Source organism: Hevea brasiliensis, chromosome 13 (genome assembly GCF_030052815.1).
Source record: "Hevea brasiliensis isolate MT/VB/25A 57/8 chromosome 13, ASM3005281v1, whole genome shotgun sequence".
NCBI lineage: Eukaryota > Viridiplantae > Streptophyta > Magnoliopsida > Malpighiales > Euphorbiaceae > Hevea > Hevea brasiliensis.
In genome coordinates, this window is record NC_079505.1 from 43,167,425 (window position 1) to 43,180,618 (window position 13,194).

The 13,194-nt window shown below is 34.0% G+C and overlaps 1 protein-coding gene and 1 long non-coding RNA gene across 6 annotated transcripts; both read right to left on the minus strand.

The window, feature by feature from the left end:
* Nucleotides 1-3,234: 3,234 nt before the first annotated feature.
* On the minus strand, nt 3,235-4,929 carry LOC131172069 (ABC transporter D family member 1-like). The gene is made up of 3 exons (XM_058133013.1): nt 4,873-4,929; nt 3,823-4,020; nt 3,235-3,673 (listed from the first exon to the last, which is right to left on the minus strand). Exons 2-3 carry the CDS (start codon nt 4,015-4,017, stop codon nt 3,245-3,247), a joined length of 624 nt encoding a protein of 207 aa, XP_057988996.1. The 5' UTR covers nt 4,018-4,020; nt 4,873-4,929; the 3' UTR covers nt 3,235-3,244.
* A 33-nt stretch (nt 4,930-4,962) lies between these two features.
* Nucleotides 4,963-12,897, minus strand: LOC131171874 (uncharacterized). Of its 5 annotated transcripts, none has more exons than XR_009142526.1 (6): nt 12,697-12,897; nt 12,048-12,602; nt 11,099-11,133; nt 10,503-10,641; nt 6,894-7,166; nt 4,963-5,094 (listed from the first exon to the last, which is right to left on the minus strand). It is a non-coding gene; the product is annotated as an uncharacterized LOC131171874 (long non-coding RNA). The 5 variants fall into 5 exon arrangements; XR_009142527.1 differs by having other exon boundaries at nt 12,048-12,608; XR_009142528.1 differs by having other exon boundaries at nt 12,048-12,524; nt 12,697-12,896.
* Between the last annotated feature and the right edge of the window lie 297 nt (nt 12,898-13,194).

The window sequence follows — 13,194 nt, forward strand, 5'->3', positions numbered from 1 at the left end:
AAGCTATTCCATGCCAGAAAACCTTGATATGGGTGTAAGGTACAATCCCCTATTTGTTGAAAAGAATCACATTACGTAACTTCCCTTACCCATGTCTTGCCTGATAAAAATCCACCAACAATTCTCCTCTACCATGACTGATCATATCCTTTTTTCCATAAAGCTCTGTTTGGAATGGATAACCTTTTAATTATTAATACCAAATGGAATGCAGAATCACCCGAGTTTTCAACAATGATAATTGTTAGTCATAATGTAACTGTATAGGAATATATTGGTCCATGTTGGACTGTGTCCACAAGCACTATGAAATTTTTGAAAATAAATAAATTATCAATTTCATAGTTCAACATATACATTTACCAAGGTTTTCAAACCTCAGCCAGCTGTTTAAACCGTTAAAAAAATAACAAGTAAATTAAAATATATAAACAACAATATAACAATTATGAGTAAACTACTAGAGTGAATACAATCAAATTTTTAATATAATAAACATCTTTAACAAATAATCCGAAATTTTAAATAATAAAATTTTAAGATAAAAAGAAACAATTAAAAGATAAAATTTTAAATGACAACAAATATTTCCATAAAATTTATAATAAAATCAAAGCAGTTTTGATATATTACTTGTTTTATGTTTACATAAAAGTTAACTTTTGACCTTTAAAAGAAAAATGAGGCTACAACCATACTGATTTTAAGATGTATGAAATAAATAACGTGGAGAGAATTTAACCAAACTGGTCATGTAGCTTAGCGGATGGACAAGCTCGTGGAAACTTTGAGAAGCAAGGTTTGAAACTAGGTAGCTAAAATAAAGCACTAGTTTTTCAAGTGAACCTTGACATGGCAGTTAATTAGCATGCCACATAACTGCAAATCAAACCAGTTGAACTGCAACCTGGTCACCCGGTTCAGCGGTTCACCACAGTCGATTTTTCCGGGTACAAGCAGCTTCTTATGAGAAGGGTCTAAAATATAACCCGACCAATCACTGTCCAGTTCCCAGGTTTTTGGTACAAGTTTGAAAACCATGATATTTAACGAAACCTACACAACAATAATCTTCAAATCTAAAATAAATAATTGTTTTCTATTCATAATTGAATAAATTGAGGTAATGATATTTTAAATGGAGACATTATAAAAGTGAAAAATACAAGGATCTTTAAAATTAAAAAAAAAATACATATATTTCATTAGAAATTTTGTAGAGCACAATTTAAAAAAATGGGCTGGTGGCCATTTACATTTAAAATATAATCAGAGAAACTTAGCCTAAATAGGAATTTTATCAGAAGATCCGCTATAATGTTTTTTAGAAAGAAGCAAAAATAAGAGTTGGGTTTTCTACAAGTTGGACACAGGAGTTACAGTTGTATACACACATAAAAAGAAAAAACAAGAAATGAAAAAGAAGACAGAAAGAAGGAGCCACATAGGTATGCTGCTCTCTCCCCCTATCCTCTCCTTTTCTTCTTGTGCTCTGCAAACAAGCCACATTGCTTCTCACAATGCAACGATACACAACAGACATTACATGAAGACACACAATTAGAAATGAAACGTCCATGAATCCTAAATTCACTAACCGTAGTACCTAATCCAATATTGGCCAGCATTTTTCCACTGGGATCCAAAAGATAATCCAATCAAATATTAAATGTTTGTCATGATCAAGTACTTCATATCAACAAGGGGTAGCAGATAAATAAATAAAAAGTCCCCTGAAAGAGCCATTCTATAGGTATTATGCAAAATTTGAGACACAGGCGCCCTAGTTAAATAAGAACATACTCTTGTTAATAACAAAAAAACTGAAAGTATAGGCGTAAAGAACCATATTAAAAGACCAAGAAAACAAAACAAATCGAAAGAAATTAAAAATGCAGATAGTTGATTTTTAAGCTGAAAAGATACCTGTAATTAACAGATTAGATCCTGATTCAACCTTAAGAGTCAGATCTTCCACCAAAACATTACCAGTTGGGGTGACAACCTAGGAGGCATTACTACCATAAGAACAGAAAATGTGTACATATATAACAACATGGTGAAATAAAATCTGTAAGTATCAAGTACCTTGACACCAGAAAACTCAACATAATCAGCTTAACTAAAGTAATTCCTAATTCCACTACTTTGCAGAGAAGTTATATCATCGCAGTTTAGCTCTCTTGATATTACTATTAACTCATGAATGCGATCAGCATAACCACTGCAATAACACAAACATTAGGCTTAGAGGATATCTGGAATCATGTGCAAGGCATGCTCAAGGACAAATCAATCAAGTTTCTAACTAATCAGTGAAATGACAACATTCTATTTGTTATTTTGCACCTTAGTCTCTTTTTTCTCTCAAAAAATTTTCACCACCCATTCCATAAATTTTTTTCACAGGAGAAAAGTGGAACATGGAAGTGATGTAGAACCAATAGATCACTCAAAGGAAAGATACAAAACTCACAAATTTCTATTAATTCCCAGTTGTTAATAATAATAACTCCACCAAAATACCTAATTTGCATAGGTATATGTAGACTAACATCAGGAATCCCACAATAAGAAAATACTAAGCCACTACTAACTAGGAAATCAAACCAACACTAATTAGAAAATTCTTAACAATTGATTCCTAAATAATTAACTATTACTTCCTAATTTAATTTCCCAAATTCTTCCTACCATAGTAGGCCTAAAATCCCTGGTAGCCAATATTAGGAATAAGTAGACCTCAGGTACCTGTAGACTAATATTTAAATTTAATTAGGAATAGATAGCCAATATTAGGAACATGTAGAATTCCCAAATAATTAAATATTACTTCCTAATTATATTTCCCAAATTTCTTCATAAAATAAAGATTTCAGGTACTTGTAGACAATACTAGGAATCCCAAAATAAGACAATACTAAGCCAATGGTAACCAGGAATACCAAAGCAACACTAACAAGGAAATTCTAAACAGTAGAATTCATAAATAATTAAATATTACTTCCTAATTAAATTTTGTCACTTTCTTCCTAAAATACATAGACCTAAAATCCCTGGTACAAGAAGGTCCCACATCAGGAAGTAAGAGCAGTTTTAAGAGGGAGGAAGGGAAGGGCGGCTAAGGGTAAAAATAACTGCCAAAAATGAGTGGGTAAACAAATATATAAGGGCTCCTTTGAGGTATAAAATGTTATTAATAATTTTTTTGTGAACTACCTGATACGATTGAGTCGTCTTGAACTTATAGAAAGAGTTCCCAGGACTGAAATAGTGATATTATGACACTGGTGTGATATCTTAAGTTGCTCAACATTGTTGCCCTTCCCAAAGTAGAGGCATCAGGTCTTAGATGGCCAGCAAAAAAGGGCTCTATAATCAATACAACTGCAACTGTAGCACCAAGATACTTCAACAAAAAATCTTGAATCATTCCAAACCACCAATGGTCATAAAGGACAACTCTCATGTGTCTAACAAGATCCTTAAACTTCTGCTGAATAGGTGATTCTTCTCTACGTTCTCCACCAGAAAATGCTATACTTTCTGCATGGGTCCTTAAACGTGAATGAAGCCGCCGATATTCACCTTCCAACTGTTGTTCTTTTGACATCAGTTTCCCAAAAGCAGGGGAAAAGTTTCTAATCATGGTTCCTGCTCCCAACACATAGCCCTGAGAACATTATTGTGTCAAGTGGAAATTTGTTAACACTCCAATGTCATCATACTAAGCTGAAACGCTATCAGCAGCCATACAAAAGAATATAAGACATTAAGAATATCAAGAATTCAGATCAATATAATAGATTTGACCAAAATTACCAATATCCAGAAAAGATATTTTGGGCTAGCATAAGAACACAGGCGCCAAGTATAGAGAAGACCATCAGTAACTGCTGTCAAGTCATCCTGTACCAGTTCACTCAACTCTGAACAGAATCTTGGTACATCACTTGCAATTCGTTGTTCAGGGTTAGTAATCCGACCATCAACATGTGATATCTTATAGTATGCCATGTTCTGGAACCAAATAAAAGGATGATTAATCTCTCAGAGAAAACAAAGCAAGCACTGAACAAAGGCATCAATGCATCATTAGGATGTCAACAAAAAAAAGCTTTTTCCTACACCAATAAAGTAAAAGCTGCATATTCTAAACTAAAGCATGGAGATAAAAATCATATGTCCTGTAATAAATTCCAAGTTCCATTGTTATTCACCAGAATAGGATCTTGGAGATTAGCATCTAGGCATGTCACATCACCACCTAAAAAGGCATGCAAGTGTTGACACATGCACTCACACACACTTATGAGGCTGTGAAAAAACACAAAACATGCAAAATTGTTACATGAAACCAAATCATAGAGTTCCCACATGCTAGTTCCTACATTAAATAGAGGGCAAACTAGAATTACAGAACATTTCCACCCAAGGTAATCTTAGACAAGTTTCACATGCCCAAACAGAATGAGAACTCATACAACAAAATTATGACTATCATCAATATCATTTTTCCAATCACCTGAAAGCTGAATCATGACAAAATCAAGGTCCACCTAGATAAAAATGTTTTATGGTACCACTACTAAACATACAATTGTTCCCCAAAGAGAATAACAAAACCATGTCCTTGATTAAACAGCCATCCATCAGCACTTGCAATTTAGTAATTTAATATAGATTCAAAGGATACAAATTTGAGAATTGCGAATAATAAAGTTAATCAATGCAATAAAATTATAGCAAAAAGTGAGGGGGAAGAAAAAGATTTCATGTAATGAAGCCCAAATGAATTAAACTAGAACACAGAAATAATAATTATCAGAAATAGTTATTTTCCAACAAACATAAAAAAGTTATGATGATTACCTCAAAATAATGTGCATGGATACGCTTAGTCAATATTTTTCTGAAACATAGACTTAAAGTCCCGCTATATACTTCAAGTAGAATGAATAGTGGATAGAAGAAAACATAATAAGATATTTTCAGATATCAACCGAAAAATAATGGCACGCGTCGGAGAAAAGCAGCACGGAATAGAAATCCCTGTACTTTTGCTAATCTGTTGCTCAAAGCAGTTCTCAACACCTGCAAAAAAGTGCAAAAGCACATTTCTACTCAAGCAATGAATAAATCAATGAACAAATTTGAAGGACAGAGGATCATGTTGGTTCTCATATGCTAAATTAATCCTTTTGCATCAGTTACAAATGCTGACACTCGCACTTACAGGTATGAAAATCCACTGAAAACAGCATTTGCTATCACCAACAACCAACTCCTAGGTACACAATCCGACTTCTGTTGGGTTACTTTTGTTGTTTAATAAATTTTATTTCCCAATTAAGAGCACCCAAATTTCCAATCTTTCACTTATTTAACTATTTATTTGTTTCAAGGGAACAGTTCAGCACATAGCAATAATATAATAATGGTTTCCATCTGGAGAAGTAAAAGGACAGTCTGATCATTCTATAACAAAAAAGAAATCATCATGTCTTTCTCAGCAAAAGAGAAGACCAAAAGAAATCAAAGTTGCACTATCATCAATTAAGTTTGCTCATCCAATCACTGAGTTGCTAACATGAGAATAAAGAGCCAATGCTCCATCAGACTGTTGTAACTTAAAAGGACTGCACTGCAGACAAAAAGTCCATCAACTAACCAGATTATGGATAAAATGGCCTGATGCAGTAATAGAATTTGTAACAACTAAGCAGCAAAAGCAAAGAAAGTCAGGAGGCAAAGGGCTTATAAAGGTTCTTTTTCCACCCATTAGCAGTAAGATACATGATTTGTCTGAGGTTAAAAATGTATTAATGGTATGGTTCATTAGGATGCCAAAAACTCTTCTGCAAATAACTTGCAAAACATTGCTTATGAAGTAAAAAGCCACAATATCTCAGAATTATTGTAGGCCATAAAAGAGCAGTCAAAATTTAGAAATCTAATTTTTACGACCAATCGTACATGGGTTCTTATGCCTCTTCACCAAAGAGGAAAAGTAATGAAACCTCATGAACCCCTCATCATCTAAACAACCCATGGAAATATGTTATTGGGAGCCCCATCAACATGAATAAGATGTACTCTATTGCTACTACTGCATCTCATCTCTTCACCATCTTCTATATTCAGTTTTGATATTACGCCATCTTTTGATCCCTAACCTATATATTCAAAATGTAACAATAACTTTACCTTTAGTTGAATGCAATTACCAATTTTTTACATATTAATAGCTTGGATAGAAGAATAAGATTGAGACTTGAGAGCACTAATGCACTGCCTTGTCTGCACATGATATGCAACCAATCAGGTTTTGTGCATCTGGTCACCAACTAACATTTACAGTGATGCCAAGTCATTTTTATGCCTCAACCTAGCATCACTGCACAATATGAATGTTGGACATGAGACCAGTTACGATTGTATGTGTTTCTTGCCAGTAATACATGCTCCAAATCATAATATCCGACACAAGCTAGTTATATATTTGAGACTTGTTAGATATTTGTTGCCGCAATAAACAGCGAGTAGAGTTTCACAAAGTGGGATTTCTATTATTAACTTGAATTCATAGAAGTAAGCCAACTCTTGATACTGGGTAGAGCCAGAAAACACATGTACAGCTTTATATCTCTTTCTAATAAAGAACTAGCAAAAGGAACTTCTGAACTGACCCTAAAAAAGGAAAAAGACAAAATTTTAAAACCATAGGTGAAGTGTAAGAAAATTTTGCCAGTATTTATCTATTTTATTTCAATTATGACCTATGCAGCTATGAAGGACAATTGATGAATGCAGTTTATGTACTACTACCACAAAAGCTTAAGGAATAGATGATGAAAACAAAATATTTGAGTGCACATAGAACAAAGACTTACTGCTATAGCTATCATAGCCAAAAGATCCCTTGTGCCCCTTTTGCCCATCTCAGACAAAAGAACAGAAGCTAGAACATGGAGTGATTTCAAACTTCCTTTTTTCTGAATAATTTTCTTAGCTTCTTTCGCAACCTGCTTGTCTGATTTGTCATTATCACCCCTAAGCCCATTGTAGTGATCAATAGAATCAAACTTTTTACAGCCATGCCGTGACTTCACATATGCAGCAGTCCCGCCAAAACTAAGATACCACCAGCAAACAATAGAGATTTCCTGCTTGGATAACCAATATACCACAGTTCAGCACTGAAACAGAGGACTCGGACTGCTTTTGAAAGTTGCATGCAGCACACAATAGTAAATAAATGATCTTCTACCATAAGGACATCTAATAGAGCAGCTAAATATAAAAACTACTGAGGAGAAAAAAACGAAAATCATCTGCCATAGGCACAACCAAATTGGAAGGACTAAAAGCAACAATTGTATTATTCATTCTTTAAAAAAGTTTGCTAACCAAGTGGATGACAGATGGATGATAATCAAAATGTCAATATTGAGATTTTTTTTAATTAAGAAGGGTAACATCAAAATAACCGAAGTTTGCAAACTAATAAAAAGAGGGTCTGTTTAATCGCACAAAAAAAGCTTTCAGCTTTTTGTTTTCTGTTTTCCATTTCAAGTTTTATAATTTATTTCCAAAAGGAAAACACTTTCAGTTTGATCACTAATTTTTACTACCTTCTATTACTAACATATTGTACATAAATTGGATAGTGATTGAATTAATTACTCCTTATATAATAGTAATGGTCACAGTGAGATAACGATGTTGAGTGGCAGCAATAGAATTGGCAAGGTGGGCACAGTGACTAATGGCAACAAATTTGACTAATGGCAACAAATTTGGATGTGGAGGATGAAGACAGCCACAATGCCCACATGAATAATTATTTGGTTGGTAGGAGGGAGATAAATAAGCCAACAATGATGGTGGCAATGGCAATGACTAATAATGATGGTGAGGTGGCTGTAGTTGATGTGGAGGTTCCTACATACCTATTATAAAGGTAATATTATTTGTAACAAAATTTAGGTTTTATTTCCTCATATAAAAGTATTCCTATAGTTTCTAGGATTCTTATTTTAATAAACTTCTCCAAATATAATTAGGATTCTTATGTTAGTAAACTTGTCCAAGTATAATTAGGATCTATACTCTAATAAATAGACTAGACATTACTCTCCTCAAAAAATAAAAATTATATTCCTTTTTTTGCTCCTCATGTAAACTAAAATTCATAGATTTACCAGTTATCTTTTTTCACCATTAAATTTTCTTTTTTGACAAAATCTGAACTTGTTAAAAAGTACTTTTGAAAAAGTAAAAAATTGACCCAAGTGGGGCCTAAACATACAGAATGAACCCTTGCATATGGTTGCTCGTATTAACTAAAGCAACTAAAGCATGGCTCGATTAATTTGCCTTTCCTTTTCAAAGCGAAAACTTGAAGACTAAATAAGAGGACCAAGTATGTTCCTTTGTGATTTCCATAGGGGGGAGGGGAACCGGAGGAGGGGAACCAGGGGAGTGGAGATATTAAAATGTCTACTTTATTAGAACAAATAATAATTTACTAATGAGTCAACCAACAATTCCATTAACGCAAGTGGCCCGCATTACTAATAAAACACAAAGTGGGATTTCCAAAAGCCCAAGTTAGAAAGTAAAAATGGTTTGAGATCTCCTTCATTTTCGTAATTTTCCATCTTTTACTCAAAAAGTACAAAAAAAGCAACCAAAAAAGGAGTCCCCATAATCCCCACTGTATAGATTACCTTCAAAAATGTTGTCAAACACTACTAAATACTTTCTTTAATCCATTATTCAGTTAACTCAAAGTCATTACAAAGTGATCACTACATGAAAATCTAACAATTTCAACTCAACTCAACCAAACCTTTATCCCAAAAATTTATTAGGGTTAGCTATATGGATACTCTTTCTCCACTCTAAAGGATTTTGGGTTAAATCCTAAAAATGTGTAATAATTCTAGGTCATGTTGTATTACTCTCCTCCAAGTCAGTTTAGGTCTACCCTTCTTTTCTTTCGATCCTCCAACCCAATGTGCTCTACTTGTCTAACTAGAGCCTCCGTATATCTACGCTTCACAACATTCTAAACACATAAGACTATCCACATACGGTAACTTCCATTTGTTATGGCATACAAGTATATAAAAAATTGCCTTTCCACAATCTAATTGAAATAACTTACTGGATTATATATAATGTTTAATCATGACCATCCTATAAGTAGGAAGTGCAATCGGTCGGTTTGGATCCAAACTGAACCGAACCGTAGAAACCAAACAACCGAAAAGCATATTGTTGTGAACCGAACCAAACTAATAGTAAAACTGAATCAAACCTAACCAAAAATCGATGTCGATCAGTTTCCAGAACACTCCAGTCCACGATTACAAAGCCAAACCCTCCCTCCCAAATCCTCACCAAAATTAACCAAAATTCTCAATTCATCAAGCACAACACAAAATCACCCAAATTAAAACTCAATTCAGGAAAACTAAGAGACTAACTCAAATTAAAATTGCGTCAATTAACAAATCTACAATATACATTTTACAAATTTGCAAATCTACCATTTAAATTTCACAAATCTGCAACTTGAATATGTAGCAAGGTTGCATGAAGACTTGGAATCTTGAAACCAGACGAGGAAAACTTGAATACGCACCGAGGAAACTTGATACAGAATGAAAGAGAGTATGTTGAAACATCAACATGCAACAAGGAACTGAATCATAGAGGACCAGAGGACTTGGTCAGTTGCATGATGCAACAGCATAGGCAAAGGCAATGACTCAGTCGATAGGAGAGGAAATGAGAAAGAAGAAGAAGAAGATGGAAGGGGTTCATGAACTGAGGAGGAAGGGTTGGGAGTTGAGATTATTGGTTGTCTCACAGAAGAAGAAGAGGAATTTAAATAGGTATGGTTTTTGGAAGGGACAAAATGGTGTAGAAAGCTTTACAAGGGGAAAAATCAGTTCGGTTCAGTTATTTGGGTTTTTGACCTTCCTAACCAAACTGAACCGAAATGTAAAACTGAAAATTTTTTAAAATACAAACCAAAACCAAACTGTTTTACCAAATTACTGAACCAAAAAGGCAAAGTAAATCAGTCCAATTCGGTTTTCAGAGTGCTCAGCCTTTCCTATGAGCATCTCATAAAACCCTCCCTCCCCTTTCCATTATTTTCAACTACTTGCTTAAAAGTCTTAAACTACATCATTAGCTCATCTCCTGTGTTATTTTACTAGCCAACAGCAAGAATAATGAAATACAAGTGACTGTAGAAGAACTGAATGAGAGATGGCAGAAGCATTCATTTTACAAATCTCAAATGAATTTCTGATGAATAATAGCAATTGTTTAGAATAAAATCATTGACTGTTGAACAGCCAAATTATACAATAGGTACCTAATATGGTGGCAGCACATTCAAGTTGATAAAAAGCAATATTTTTATGAAGACAACTTTTTTCTTCCAATTACGATAAATGCAAACAAGGACGAAAAGTTAATACCTTCTTGAAGCCAAGAGGCTTCGACCATGCTCAGTTAGTTGCAACAATTGTAGAGAAGGCATGGCAGAAAATAAGCCTTCCCTTATCAACAGATATCAGAAGCTGGAATACCTTCCTCTTGATTTAAAAGGAAACAAATCTGCAATGTATCAAATCAAAAGTCACTCAAATTTTGACAAGCACATAAAATCCAATAATCAAAATACAAGGTTCATCTACAACAAAACAAAAAATCAAAGAATCAATATTACACACACACACACACACACACACACACACACACACACACACACACACACACACACACAAATCTGCAATGTATCAAATAAAAAAAGTAATTTAATTTTTGACACACACATAAAATCCAAAAATCAAAATACAAGGTTCATCTACAACAAAACAAAAATCAAAGAATCAATATTACACGACACAAACAAACAAATCTGCAATGTGTCAAATCAAAAGTCATTTAAATTTTGACAAGCACATAAAATCCAATAATCAAAATACAAGGTTCATCTACAACAAAACAAAAATCAAAGAATCAATATTACACACACACACACACACACAAAAGACGAGAGGTTCGAACGCACATGAATGAGGCAGGCTCCCATAACAAAAAGGACAACTGCAAAATGGAAGAACATAAGCAGCAATAAAAAGCATAATGTTGCAATATATAACATCAATTTTAACAATTGTAGAAGATGGTGAAAATTCCATTAAAAACTTCAGCCATTACTCAATGATCTAAAAGTTGCGTGCTAACACTGAAAACTAATCATCATGTAGAAAACACACACATTGGAATCTCATTGTTTGGATTGCCTCATTAATGAAAGAAAACGAGAGACCAACTCAACTAAGCCTTGAACCCAAACAACAATAAGAGACAATGGCCCAAAAATAACATTAAATAGAAACCACTGATGCTTATGAATCATGGAACAAAAAATCAAATCACCATAATTCTATATAATTTCTAAGTTTGCCATACAATTCAGCTACTCTACACAAACAATTCCAACCCCCTGAGAGAGAAAGAGAGCCTAGTCAACACCATTGCCTTCATATTACAGGCAGCCTTCCTCCTCATCCTCTTGTACCTCCCTTCTCTTGAACCCTAATTTTACATTACAAACTAATCCATTTTGTAGAATTTTGTTAATAAAAATTTAGATAAAACAGTAAAGAGAAATTACTGGATGCAACAGAGAGATTTTAAGGGATTAATCCGATACTCCATATCCAACACTTTTTCAATAAAGAATGTATAGTCATTATGGGATAGAGAGACGTTTTGCTTCCCAGACAAACTCTCCTCAAAAGTTCCCTAAACACCCAATTGCTTTAGCTTCAAACATGAACTTCCATCTTCACATGCTTTTCTCATTAATTTTTCTCGCTAACTAAGTATAACCCAATCTCCATGTACTACAGCTAATTGAAGCTTAATAACAGAACACATTCAATCAACAGACACAAGCCAAGCTAAAACAAATTCAATTCATAACAAGCAATTGCTAGTAAGCTATAGCGTACCTCAAGATTAGCTGACGATAAGTAAAACAACATCTCGTCAGAAACGACACTCATTCGTCTGCCTCTCTGTACCAATCTCGTTCACCGCACTATAATAATATCAATTTACGATGAGAAGATCCAATCCAATCGAATCCAAACCCTAGAATTTGATTTTTACTACCGACCGCTCTTAAAATTTTGTAGAAACACAAAATGGAAAACAACTCCAAAGCTCTAACAGAGAGAAGACAGAGGAAAATTTCTATTTTAGCTGAGGCTGAAGAGAAGATGGCGATGATGATCAAGTGGGCAAGATAAATTTTCCCGGAATATAAATATTTTTAGGGTGACTATTGCCACGGCCATTTTTGCTGTCGCCACGGCTTCATAAATGCTACAAAAAGACCAATTTATCCTTGTAAAACGTACCCTTAAACATAGCTCATTTTTTGAAATCCCAGCAGCATCTCTTTCTACTTCTTCCTAACTGACGTACTGAAAACCAGAGGTGCGTTTGATTGCCGAGAAAATTTTGAAGATGAAAATTAAGAAAATCCCAACCTTCATTGTCAGCTATTCCTTTCGAGAAACAGAAGGAAACTTGAAGTTCCACTTAAATCGCAGAGAGAGAGAGGGAGAGAGAGAGAGAGAGAGGGAAAAGCATTACCTGAAACTTCAAATCGAGTAAGATAGTGATATGGACTGTGAGCCTCTGTCAACTAGCATGTCTTAACAATCAAATTTATCAAAAAGAATTCCACAAAATTTTGTGTTGTGGAATTGAATCAAACAAGCTCTTACATAAAAAGGAGAATGAGAGCTGGGAAAGTTACAAAAATATTAAACCTGAGCTCCAGAACAGGAAAAGACGGCAATGATCGTGTTATGGGCTTTGCTGATCAAACCGAGAATTGGCCCTGATCAAATCGGACCGACCTTATGAGTCGGTTTCAGTCTCTTTGCGAGCCTTGAATCAAAACAGAATCAGAATGGGTAAACCGCCAATTCCAGCCCGATTCAAATCAAATTTACAAATTAAAACAAAAAATTATTATTAATCTTTATATTTTTACTTGACTTTTATATATTTAAAAATATATTAGTTAATTTTTTATTTTTTCAATTAATATTTTAAAAAAATAAATTACTATTACTATATTTTTCG